Below are 13194 nucleotides of genomic sequence, written 5' to 3'. Positions count from 1 at the left end.
GTGGTACGAAAGTGGCTGCTGCTGCTGTTGTTGTCGTTTTGCCTCCAGTGAAATAACGCTGTTCATGAGCCTGACAAAGCAATCGCGGTGTAAAGCTGCTCGCACGAGTGGCCACGTTGTATAGAATCTCAGTGTGGCCACGTGGTTAGACGGACATAACTCCTCGCTCCCCACGGGGGCACGAATGCCTCGTTCACTCGCCACTGGGCCACGTCAGCACCCAAGTTGTCTCCCTGCGTAAACGAGCAGCGTTGAATGTTAGCCCGGTCTGTCCCGGCTGGCAACACGGGGAAAATATTTCCACACCCGGCACACCACATCCAGTATACATATCTCAGAATATGTATTTATATTGGAGAAATACGATGAGCTATAAAGCTCTTTTTTTTACAGGATGTCCAGTAGGGGCGGGGGTCAGAACTTATATCTGATGCTGTGGCTACCAGTCCCGTGCCGACTCCAGCGGACCGGCGAGCGGTGGGAAGGGAAGGCTCGCAAACAAACAAACGGGCGCAGTACTCTTTGGTTCTTTCGGTAAAGTCACGTACTTAGAGATATTTCTAACGATGGATTCCTGCAGTCACGACAGCATCAAAACGGGTGCAGTGTGCGCCTCTGCCGGCCCTGGGCCAGCGGTGGGAATTCCGCATCTCCTGCGCAGTCTCTCCACACCACCACCTTTCCTTCCTCTGCAGCGACGTGCATTTTACGAACCCTGCGCGACATTGTGTGCCGAGACCGCCCCTGACCAGGGCTTGCACTCTTTTGTTGTCCACAGTGCGTCAGTGGATCTCAACCCAATTTTTTGGCTACTGTACCACCCCCCCCTTGTTGAATTGTGTTTCAAACGAGTGTGTACCTCCCCTTTGCCAGAGCCAACACGGTTCTGATAAATAAATGTTTGAATTAGTTTAACCAAGTGATCCTTATGGCGGTACCCCGGGGTACCAAATAATATGGCTGAGGCAATTTAATATTTTATTTCTGGGACACTTTTTCCCAGGGGTGTACTTACAGTAACTCCGCGACTGGGGTACCAATCAATCCGACATCAGTGTTACTCAGCGATGTTGAAACGCGGCGAGGACGATTGCTCTAAAACTCTGAACGCTCGTATACACTGTAGTGGTGCATCGTGTACAGCTCGTCGAGATGAGTCGATTGCCGCATCGTCGACCATCAACAGACTAAAAATGACTGCATCACGGACATTATGCGAGAGCCGAGGTACTATGGTAATGCAGGGTACCGCCATGAGGTTAAATTGTCCATTTTGTGAGTTATCCTAACTGGCTAGTAACTGCAAGTGAACTAAAACAACTTCATTTTGTGAGTTATCCTAACTGACTAGTAACTGCAAGTGAACTAAAACAACTTCAGTTTGTGAGTTATTTTAACTGGCTAGTAACTGCAAGTGAACTAAAACAACTTCAGTTTGTGAGTTATTTTAACTGGCTAGTAACTGCAAGTGAACTAAAACAACTTCAGTTTGTGAGTTATCCCCTGGGACACTGCAACGTGTACCCCTGTTGAGAAACACTGCAGTATCTGGTCCTGTCCAGCTGGAGTGGTGGCGCAGTGGTTAGCGCGATGCACGATGAACCCGGCGAACCAAGTTCGAATCCCGGCCGTGACTAACATCAGTTGGCAAGAGATGATATCTGGACTGTTTCCTGGGCAGCCCTGTCATTGACCAGCGTGGTGAAGTATAGTCAAACAACCCCCGACAGTCTATTGACAAAGGGCCGCACATTATATTGAGATGACAGGTCTCTCTGAATGCTACACACATTCATTTCTTAAAAAGCGTACTGCGCTTACAATAAATAATGAGCTCACCAAGTTTGATCTCAAAACGACAACGCAGGTTTCTCAAATCCCCTGTCCCCCCCAGCAGTAGACAATGGGCACAACCCCCAGTCGGTTTGCAAGTTGCGGTGTGGTGGGGCCACGTGTGGGTACTCACTGCCGCCACTTTCAGGACGTGTGTCCGGCATGGAAGGGTAAGCCGACGTTTCCCCTCGATCGCGGTGTTTCTCAAACTTGTTTGGCCCTCGGACCACTCAGCTGATGCAAACATTTCCATGGACCAGCAACCCAGCCAGCCAGCCCGCCGCTGGCGTCCACACGGATTCACTTCTCTCTCTCTCTAAATGGCAGTTATACAAATTATGCACATTACAGGAACATAAAACGTTTTTATTACACAGCTACAATGTTTATTTGTGGCGGAGAGGGGGGGAGGCATTTAGGTGTCAGGATTCGTCTGGTTTCATCATTTACCTAATTACAATTATTTTGGATTAAATATCTCCAGTACAATGTTAATGTTCGAAAACAATTGGTACAATAAACCGTGTCATTTCTTCCGGATCAACTGGGGTTTGCATCACAGCCCCGCGGCCCACCACCTGGAGGACCGCTGCAGACCACTCACCGCTGGTCCCAGGGACCACAACGCTCTGAGAACCACTGGGCTAGAGGGGCTCTCCAGAGGAGCTCTCCAGAGGGGACCTCTTCTGCCACCAGTGCTGTGGGCAGGACATCGCAGGGCCGCACCGTGACCCGTCCTGCCGGCCGATAGATCTCGAGCGTCAGTTTCTGTGGCATCTTCATCACCAATCTTGTTCATCATCCTCATCGCCATCGATGCCCTCTCGCCCGCCCGCCCGCAGGTGTTATCCTACAACCTGTGCACGGTGCTCAACGTGAGCCACGACCCCGTGGCGCTGGAGGCTCACTTCCGCGATGACGACTCGGGCCCTGTGTCCAGCCAGGGCTACATGCCCTACCTCAACACCTACATCCTCGACAAGGTGACACCTCGTCACACGCACGACATGCCTTAACGCCTACACCCTCGACGAGGTGACAACCTCATCACGAGGTGTCACAAGGTGACAACCTCGTTAAGTCTCCCTTGGTGCCCGGCGGCCACGCTGGTACCTTGGGTCTCAATTATGTTCGCGCCCTCCTCCATCTTCTACCGCTCAGCTACCGCTCCCCGATCCCGCACTGTCCGCCGCGTTCCCTGAGCGGCGTTTCTCTCCTGCGCAGGGGCCGCTAAGTGCAGCTGCATCCGCGTGGGTTTCTGTCGTCGTCGTCACCATCAGCCTCGATAAATCAGTTGCTCGATCAAGGCCTCCCTAAGACCTTGCTGCATTGATCTATTGATTTAAATGAGATTCATACACAAGAGATGTTAACTAACTCGCCTGGTATGCAGGAGGTATATATGGAGTTTGCGTGCTCAACCCGCGGTCGTGTGGATTTTTCTCATGGTCCTCCAGTTTTTCCCTCTACATTCAGAAACATGCGTTTCGAGTATTTGGCTTCTATAGATTTCCACATGATAAGCCACTTCACTGGGCTATAATTTGTGGCCAGGTCACTTCAGAAAAATAGCTATATAGCTCAATGGGCCTTACATGGCAAAATAATAAAATAGTTTAAAAAGTTAAAACCGTGTTGATAAATGCATCAGATCGTGCGTGTGAGAATTGGCATAGAGTGCCATGCCTACGTTACGGTTAGGCTCCTGTGTTGAAACGTTAATCGACACACAAGACAAAACTGTTACGATGCCGCAGATGAGACGGTGCGATAGGACTACAGTGAGGGAAAAAATATTTGATCCCCTGCTGATTTTGTACGTTTGCCCACTGACAAAGAAATGATCAGTCTATAATTTTAATGGTAGGTTTTTTGAACAGTGAGAGACAGAATAACAACAACAAAATCCTGAAAAACGCATGTCAAAAATGTTATAAATTGATTTGCATTTTAATGAGGGACATAAGAACGATCCTCGAATCAAATCGTGACCACCAACGTACAGATATAATGCTTCGACTGCATACTCTTGCTCACCAGTTGCATTGCGAGAGAGCACCGTCGCTGTGAGCAATGCAGCCTCCAACCGCCAAGATGAGAGCAGGCCTTTCACGACTGTTGAATAATGCCTCAGCGCGGTTACTGATGAAGAGATCAAAACGTTATCATCATGAAGATTTTGCCCAACCCAGGGGTCAGCAACCTGCGGCTCCGCAACCGCGTCCGGCTCTTCAAGAACCGCTTCGTGGTGCCATTTAATTAAACACCATCACCGTATCTCATGTTCACCCCACAGTGCACTGCGGCTCCTGAAATGTTTAGAGTTTTTGTTTTTACCAAATTCGAAAAAATGGCTCGTCTTGTTCTTTTGGTTGCCCACCCTTGGTCTAACCTGTTGGAAGTCAGCTGATATTGTTCTACGTATAGAATCGTCCTTGCCACAGGAATGTGGAATTTGTCCTTGTGCTTATTATACCCATAACCGCCTCGGGTGTATAAACACTGGCCAACACATTCTGAGCGGGACCCTCCTGAAGATGTCAATCAATCAATTAAACTGTATTTCAGTTGATTTCCCCTTCCCAATGGAATCGTCAGAGAGCACTTCGCGTGCAAACATAACATTGCGTCATTAAATGATGGCATACACAAACATCGTCAAAACTATACACGGTTCAAATTACATCAAAGAGAGCCTCTCATCGTGCCTTTCAGGGACGCATCCCCCGACATAAACCGGTGTATCTCTGTACTGTAAATTCATAGCGGTTGTAGACATCGTAGCCAACACCATAGCAGTCCCGCACAATGGACGTGATGCATGGCGGGGTGGGTGAGCAGCAGTCCGTTTCCCAATTCAGCAGGGAGACATTTTCACGAAGACTGGAATTAGCCGACGGTAAAAACGCTTGATTGAATTTTCCACGTCGGTGCGGTACACATATATATATCTTGCATGACGCAATCAAGGTGACAAGCTAGAAGATCGTGTAAAATGTAGCCACGGTAAATGGTTTCAATGAAAGCGGTTGTGGTGCAACCCGTTCAGTGCAGTGAGCTGTCGGTCATTAAACTTCGGGCCCGCAACGTGGCAAGAGAAATGTAACCGTTCCTTGGCAAAACTTCATCTTTGATTTTAAAAAAAACTATTCCCAGTGCCTGCTCAACATGAAGATAATAACATTTGTTTTGTTAGAGCCCCCCCTGTGGTTTTTGAAGTCACAGCACTGTTCACGTGTAAAGAGTAACCAGGACAAAATAACTGAAAGTCACCCATTGATTGGCACGAGAAAAAAAAAAAACCTCAAACACGTTCATCAGTAACACTTTGTGCGTGTGGCATTACAAGGAATAAAATATAATAGGCGACGTTTCGGGCAATGGCCCTCCTTCTTGGCAGTTGGAGTTGTCACGGCAGGTACTCAAAGCACAGAAGTCCGCTGATGAAGCGGCAGCCTCGCTCGACCCCTGCGCTCGCCACCTGACGAAGCTCGCGGCAGTTTCGAGCCATGAAGCTGCGCCGTGGCCATGGCCCAAGAAAGCCGAACGAACCGATGATCAAGCAAACTCTCGGCTCACTTTTAGCGTTCGAATGGGCGCAGCCTCATCCCGCCTCGTACCCCCAGTGGCAGCAGTTGCGAGGGGCTGGTCGAGCAGAAGCTCTGGCCGTGCAAGCGCTTGGCTTGCGCGGCAAGAGCAGCAGCAGCAACAAAACCGCTTCTCTCGCGCCGCGCGTCCGTTCCCTTCTGCTTGGCATTGCCCCCTGCACCAGTTGGCAATCGCTCAGGGCTCTCCGAAAGAGCTTATCCCGTCCATGCTCACAAAGACTCCTTTGTTTTCCGTTCACCCTCTCAGCGCCGCGGCGAGTGGCCCTGCGAGACTGACGGCGCGCACGCTAAATGTGGCGGATCGCAGATCGCGTCGGGGAGGAGCGCGCTCCGCCCGCCGTCAGAGGGCGAACAAAGCAGGCGGCGCGGGGGGTAACGATTCCGTGGCGCAGCGTTGAGCTGGCACCCCTGGGAGCCTGGGGTTCGAATCCACCGGTGGTAACTTTGTTCATGCAGTCGGTGTTTTTATAGTAAAATAAAAAAAACTGACGACAAGTGGACGAGAATCGTCGCACGTGACGACGATCTCCACTGCTTCTCTAACGCAGACGCTCGCGCGACCAACTGGGACGCGTCTGCCTCGAGACGCAGATACGTTTGCGACGTTGTTACGAGGCTACTCTGCTCGTAAAGGTAGCCACAGATGGCCTGATCCGATGGTATGGGCTGGCTGGTGGGCGGGAGGGATTGCATCCCCTCTCACACCAGCGGTGAATAGCTGAGAGTTGGCTACGCACGGCGGCGCTGCAAGTCGACTACGCTCGGAGAACGATTTAAATGAAAGCCACCGTCTGAGACTGTGGCTAGAATGCCACAGGTTGTCGTTGACTCCGACGGTAAAGGTGCGGCAGCCCTGCAACTGCTCGCTCGCGCCACTGCTGGCGGAAGGGCCTGCATTAGAGGGAGCTCTGGGGAGGACGCCTGGAGGGTGTTTTGCCCAACTTCTGTCACGCCGGGCCAGAGACGCCTCGGGAGACTTGAGGCCGTGACTAAAATGGAAAATGCTGAATAAATTAACGCGGCCGGCCACCAGCGTCCCTGAGTTGGTGGTCTCAGCTCGGTCGCCATTGACTGCACAAGAACAAGTCACCGAAATAGAGACATTTGTTTGTCACTCAGCGAGGCGCTCTCTGGTTTTCAAGGATTAGCTTTCATTGTTTGTCACGTGTGCGTGCACTCTTTGAGAAGCAGATTTAGCGCGAGTGAAAAGTATTTTCATTTATTTCAAAAGTATTTTATTTAACTAGTTGAGGACTCAAGCTTGAGACCAGGATAGAGTCTCATTTGGGTGCCAAGGTGGCGACACGTTCACCACCTCGCCTGCTACGCAGGAGGTCGTGGGTTTGATCCCGACCCTGACGCCTGCTGTATATTTGGACTTTGCATGTCTCTCTCCCCGTGGTCGTGTGTATTTTTCTCAGGGTCCTCCAGTTTTTCCCTCCACATTTGGAAACATTCGCTTCGAGTATTAGGCTGATATAAATTTCCACGTGACGATAAGCCACTTTGTTGAGCTATCATTTGTGGCCAGATCGCTTCTGAAAAAGAGTTACACAGCTGTGGGCCTTGCCTGGTAAAATAAAATAAAAAGTTTAGTTTTAGTCTCATTTGCAAGAGTGACCTGCGGTGCATTAGTCTGCAGGTAGGGGGTGATGATTTGCTCTGTGTAATCCCAATTGAGTAATTTGCGGTCTATTTTTTTTAATTTGGACCCTTACAACGAGACACGCGGTGGCCTGCCCTTGCAAATTACCTCAGGGGGATCTTTAACGTCACCTGTGAAGTAGACTGCGCAGACTATTGTTTTGGTAATTCAACCCCTGAGTAATAATCGGAGTGACTGCTGGCTTCGAACCGCGAACCTCCGAAACAAGCGCGAAGACACTACAGCTGGGCGACGTTACCGCCCCGGTATCATGTTTGAGCGCCATTCCGTAACCTTTTCCCGTTCCGATGACGTTCGTGTACGTCATCAGAACGGAACCTGAATAAAACAATTTATCAGTACCGAGGCGGCCATGCAGGAGGGCGTGTGGCACAGTTTGGCGCCAGCTATCGTAGAGTGCAGTGAGTACAAAGTCTTTAAAACAGCGGCGTTACGCCTTTCTAAATAAAATTCATGCTGAGCCACTTACGCATTCTGAGATTCAGCGGTGAAGAGGACAACACCCACCCTGCGACTTGCAGACGTCTCGAAATGGGAAAGGGTTAACCACCGTGTTCCACGTTACGCTGCTCGCAGGGAGAGTTCCAAACGGAAGGGTCTTCATCTCTTGCCATGCCACCTTGAGCCGATTCGAATAACATTGTGAGAGAGAGGCAACAACATTATTGCATGCCGGATTCCTGAACAAAAAATAATATTACCAATGGCAAGGTACCAACAACGTCCAGTCACTGTCGGCCATCTTGCAATCGGATTACAGTTACCGATCGCTGGTGTGTCACCTAGCTTGTCGTGTTTCATGGCATCTACGATTACGTTGCCTTCCCTTGAAAAAAAAAACATTCCAAAAATAACAAAAAGTGGGGGGGTGGGGGGAGTTAAACTAATTATTTGGTGATGCTCCATTGGCAGTGGTGTTGGAGCACACTTGATTTGCGTGCCACGAAGAATGGCCACTCCCTGAAACGTCGCCTATTATACTTTTAGATTTGAAGCTTTCGTGACTGCAGGAATCACGATCGAAACGTCGAGATATATTATTATTTTATTTTTTCTACCTACGTGACTTTACCGAAAGAACCAACGAGAATTATACTTTTTTTTTAAGGCCACACCGGTGTTTTTGAGGAACGCGTTGAGCTATTATCTTTGTTCGTGAACAGAGGGGCAGATGATCGTGCCAGCGGCTTGGGGTGACACGAGGACAGAAGCAGCAACAGGGAATGCGCGCAGCTCACGACACAGCGCCAACGATGATCGCAGCGCTGACGTTTCCGACGGTAGCGTCTGTAGTGGTGATACGCGCTGGCAGTAGGGATCGTGTGGCAGCGCGTGGTGATTGGCTGTGTATTGGTGACGCGCGCTGACAGTGACGGATCGTGTGGCAGCGCGTGGTGATTGGTCAACTAGAGTGGGTGCTCACATCGCGGTCCGCATAGGCTCCGTCCCCCCGGGAGCGGAGGACTATAAAAGGCGGTGCGCGCGGGCGCTCGGGGAGTTGGTAACCAGTGAAGACGGAAGACAGAGGAGGAAGAGATAGGGCCCTGAGACCCCTAGTCCCGCTGTCCTTGTAAGGGCCGGGACCCTGTGTGGCTCAGAGGCAGGACCTTGGGACCCGCGGCCGGACGTCCGTGTGAGGGCCGGGCTGCGGGACCCAGTGGTCGTGATCCATACCCAAGCTGGGGTGGGTCTGTAAGTTCCCCTGGAAGCTACGGGGCTGGAGAGCCCGTGTGTGTGTAGCCGGGTGGAACGGGTAGCGTGAGCTGTAGTGACCACACGTGTTATTGTGGCTAAGGAAAGTGTTAATAAAGTGTGCTACCCGTCAAGTGGTCTCCCGCCGTAATTTACAATATTACACGTCAAATAGTTTCCCCATTCAAACAAAATCTTAAGGACCCCGGCCAGAGCAGGAAGCGCTTTCTCTTCGTCATCTGAGCTTCTGCTGAAACTGAGGATGCTGGATTGTGGTCTCCAGCGCAACGCTGCAGCCATGTCAATGTGGTCAGATTGTGAACAACAATAACAACGTCGTCAGATTGTGTTCAACAACAACAATAACAACGTCAGATTGTGTTCTCCAACAACAACAACAATAACTCCGTCAGATTGTGTTCAACAACAACGTCGTCAGATTGTGTTCACACAAACAATATGTTAATGTGAAGCAAATAATGAACATACGTAATCAAGGAATCTCAGCGTCCTGCTTGGATTACATTGATTTACGTTGATTGTAATCGGGACGACCCTCCCTGTGTCGCACTCATGCTGCCCTGTAGCCAGTGCCGGGGACGTCTCGTGACGGCGTCTGCCTTGGAGCTGTGGGGTCACTGCTACGCACTCTCGTGCCGACGTTTGTGCACGAGACACAGAGGCAGCGCCGACGAGATCCTGGGTTACAGATCCCTTCATGGACTTGCTCCACTGTATCTCGCCACGCTTGTTCCTTTCTACGTCGCCTTCTCGCCCTTTGCCGTCTCACTCTGTTCCTCCTCCTGCTTGTGCTCAATCCACGCTCTCGCTCTCTCTCTCTCCCGCTCTCTCTTCTCGCCCCCTCACTGGAACAAACTTCCCCTCCACATTAAGCAGTCACCTTCGCTCACTCGATTTCACTCCTCACTGAAAGCTCACTTATTTTCCCCTAGCACACCCCTTACTCCTCCTCAGAACCACTGTTCCCTCTTCATAGTCTCATCACATGGCTATCACTCACCACTCATTCAATCCATTCATCATCATTTACTACCATCAATTCACTTTCACCGAATCCACACATCACAGATTCGCCCACTGCCTCCTCTCATGTATTTCATTCGCCTCATCTCCACCATTGGATAAGGCGCTACATATATTCCTTTAAGACACGATAAGAGTTGATTTAAAGTTTTCGTGACTGCAGGAATCCATACTCTTTGGTTCATTCGGTAAAGTCACGTAGGTATAAAATAAAATAAATCACGACGTTTCACCTGATGACGGACGCTTGTGTTGCGCCCGAAACGTCGTGATTTATTTTATTTTATACCTACGTGACTTTTCCGAAAGAACCAAAGAGTACGATAAGAGTTCACAACGGGGTCAGACAGAGCCCTCGTGGTACGACCGCGCTTGATGGCAACATTTTCCCCCGTTTGGCAACGTCCGTGCTAAAAGCGTGTGCCGCGTGCGGTCTGCGCACAGCCGCACAAAAGATGAATCCCTCCCACGGCACAGAGTCCGGCGATTTGACAGCTGGTGGTGACAGCGCTCTTCGGCAACTGAAAGTCCTGGGACGTGGAGCTATGCAGGACAACCACTTTTGAGAGTGACCTTCTCTGCAACATAGTGCCGTTCACCACATGGCAGTCAAACCGATCTTTTTTTAATTCTCAGAATTTGTACTTTGCAACAAATTAAAAGGACAAAAGTACTTTCAACGCAAACCGGTTGTCTCGGTGCGGCCGTTGGTGACTCGTCTGAGACCCTTCAGCTCGCCGCACTTGAGAAGACCCTGTTCAATCACGGGTGGCGGAAACTCGGTAGTCGAACCCAGGACTCTAGGCAGCAGCCGTGGTTCAGCGCTCGGACCTCTGAGCGGCCACCGCCGTCGCAGCGTTTCACAAAAGCCACTCGTGGCTGCATTGTTGACATTGCAACCTGCGGACGGCGCCGCTTTCGCAAGGCCTCACACGGTTACTTAAAAGTCAGAGCGACTCTCCCCCGGGCGGCACTCATCACCACTGGCCGCCCTGAGCCAGTGGTGGAAATCGCTGCATTCCCAACGCCAGAGACCCGTCTATCTCAAGAACAGCCGAGGTCGACATCCCACCGCCGAATGGGGCGCATTTAAAATGAGACCGAATGCCCAAATAATATTCCTGGCCGGGTGGCGCTGTGCCAAAGGGCTCTGGACAGGCTCACGGTGGCGAGATGTCAACTAGCTCGCCTGGTATGCAGGAGGTCACGGATTCGATCCCGACCCTGATGCCTCTATATTTGGAGTTTGCAAGTCTTCTCTCCCCGTGGTCGCGTGGATTTATCTCCGGGTCCTCCGCTTTTTCCTTCCACATTTAGAATCGACACGCATTCAGAGTATTTGGCTGCTACAAATTTCGTGTGGTTGTGGTGCGCAGGTGCAGAAGGGCGGCTATGACAAGTGCCAGTTCGACGAGGTGTGCTGGATGATCGCGGCAAAGAAGAACTTCTTGCGCAACCGTGCCGACGCCGCCATCATCAGCCACAACGACGCCTTCAAGCTCTGGAGGATCTTCAACTTCCTGTCGGAGGATACGTATCCACTCATCATGGTGCCCGAGGAGGTGAGCACAAACTCGCGTGTTACGCCCCGAGCAGTCGGCCGCTGATGCCGCCGCAAGGGAGGAAGCCGTCGCTTCCTTCCCCGTGCCAAGTCTCGCAACTGTTTTTCAGGCAGCTCCTGTCTTTACCGGTCTCCTTTTTTGTGATACGCCACCGTCTGAGCTTCAGGTCTTCCGCTTGGTGGCTGAACTGGGTGCCACCTCGCTGTCTGTCTCAGTGCGCGTGCCCTCCTCTGGCACGCATACGCGTCCCACCCATCACAGCCGTCCGATTCCTGTTAACGTCCGCAACAATGCTTTATCGCGACATCATATGCCTCGTGCGTCGTGCAAATCCGCAAGCATTCCCCGCGTGCACCGATTCAAAAGGGCCAGAGGCTTCTTTAGAAATTATTTTTAAAGTCCCTTGCTCTTTAAACTAAATAAATAAAAACGTCACGCGTGAAATGCTAAATGTCAGCGAGACCCACAGGCCGTCGTGGAGGAGAACCGGTTTTTGTTACTACGCGCAAAATAACTCAATTATTTAAGCGTCTGGCTAAATTAAGTGCCCAAACACACCGCAAGGGCCACCGCCTTGCCGGCTGTGAGACGTCACGGCTGTGTTTTTGTCTCCGTGATTTTTCGTCACATTTTCAGACAGCTGCGGCCCGGTGATATGGCCGGGCCGAGCCGGGCCATGCCGGGCCGTGCCACCTGTTGCGGGGAAGTTCGCGGATAAAGACCGGCGGCCGCCCTGGTCAATAGCGCGTGGCTGCATTAATCACAAAAACGTTTGCCGCCACACTCCATGGTGGACGTTAAAGATCCAGTGACGTCACTCGCAGAAGGCCTGGCCGTTGTGTGGTGGCGACAGTAGCGGCGTGGTCAAAATTTGCCAAATTTGAATAAAATTGGCCGGGAATTGGGGTGACACGCGGCAACATAGCTCCCTTTTGGCAAGCTAGGCCCACAGTGCAGGGTTATCATGAAGGAAGGCGCTATGTTTCAAAGGTGGATATACGTGCATACGTATGTTGAACTTGTACGTACGGTGCGAAAGAGGTTCAACATGGATATATGTACGTGTGTATGTTGAACTTGTACGTGCGGTGCGAAAGAAGTTCAACATACATGCATATATTAATCGGTGAAACATAGCTCCTTCCTCGTGATATTCTTGCACTGAGGGCCTTACCTGGCAAATAAATAATTGTATTTATTTTTTTAAGAATCGCATGAGAGTACCAAATGTAGTGGTCAATCCACGATATCTGCTTCAGTTCATGTCGTCGTGGTTCACTTCGGCCATTAGCTGGCCTAACTAACGTTAGGCTCCGCCTGAGCACTCCAAATCCCGCTTTGTTTGCAACACTAATCTTGTACTCCTTCCGAAATGAAATAATAAAACCTCACCTCATTTTTTGTTAACATTGCTTGACGGACAGAAGCATGTGCATTCGGCCGGTCGGCACGTGTCATAATATATAAATTCATCAAGTAACATAGGTGGTTATCACCTGATGCATGAGATAATTAGTGCATGTAAGAAGCAAATGTCTAGGATTTATAATCGTCGTACGCACATGTAACATTGAGGCAAATTGTGCAAACCTGTAAAAATGGGACAGAACAATTGGGAAACGATGCAAAATGGGAGAATAAAAGACGAGACTGGGGTGCGGTAATAAGTGCAGAGTAACCATAGACTCGGCCTGGATCTGCAGCCCCGAACATGGGGCTGTTTTATGCTGTGAAACAACACGTCCTGACTTTTGATTGGAACGTCAAAATAGAACGTCGATTCTACAAT

At 50.5% G+C, this 13194-nt stretch overlaps 1 protein-coding gene across 1 annotated transcript in view; it reads left to right on the top strand.

Annotated features, from left to right (window-relative positions):
* LOC144936475 (switch-associated protein 70-like) overlaps window positions 1-13194 on the top strand; it is a 68033-nt gene that overhangs the window by 30959 nt on the left and 23880 nt on the right. The window contains exons 2-3 of the mRNA XM_078863554.1: window positions 2676-2816; window positions 11220-11405. Of these exons, the coding sequence (XP_078719680.1) occupies window positions 2676-2816; window positions 11220-11405 (327 nt within the window). The remainder of the gene's footprint in view (window positions 1-2675; window positions 2817-11219; window positions 11406-13194) is intronic.

This window comes from Lampetra fluviatilis, chromosome 16, assembly GCF_964198595.1.
Source record: "Lampetra fluviatilis chromosome 16, kcLamFluv1.1, whole genome shotgun sequence".
NCBI lineage: Eukaryota > Metazoa > Chordata > Hyperoartia > Petromyzontiformes > Petromyzontidae > Lampetra > Lampetra fluviatilis.
Note: the sequence above shows the minus strand (reverse complement) of the source record. Positions and strands in the feature narration are given on the sequence as shown.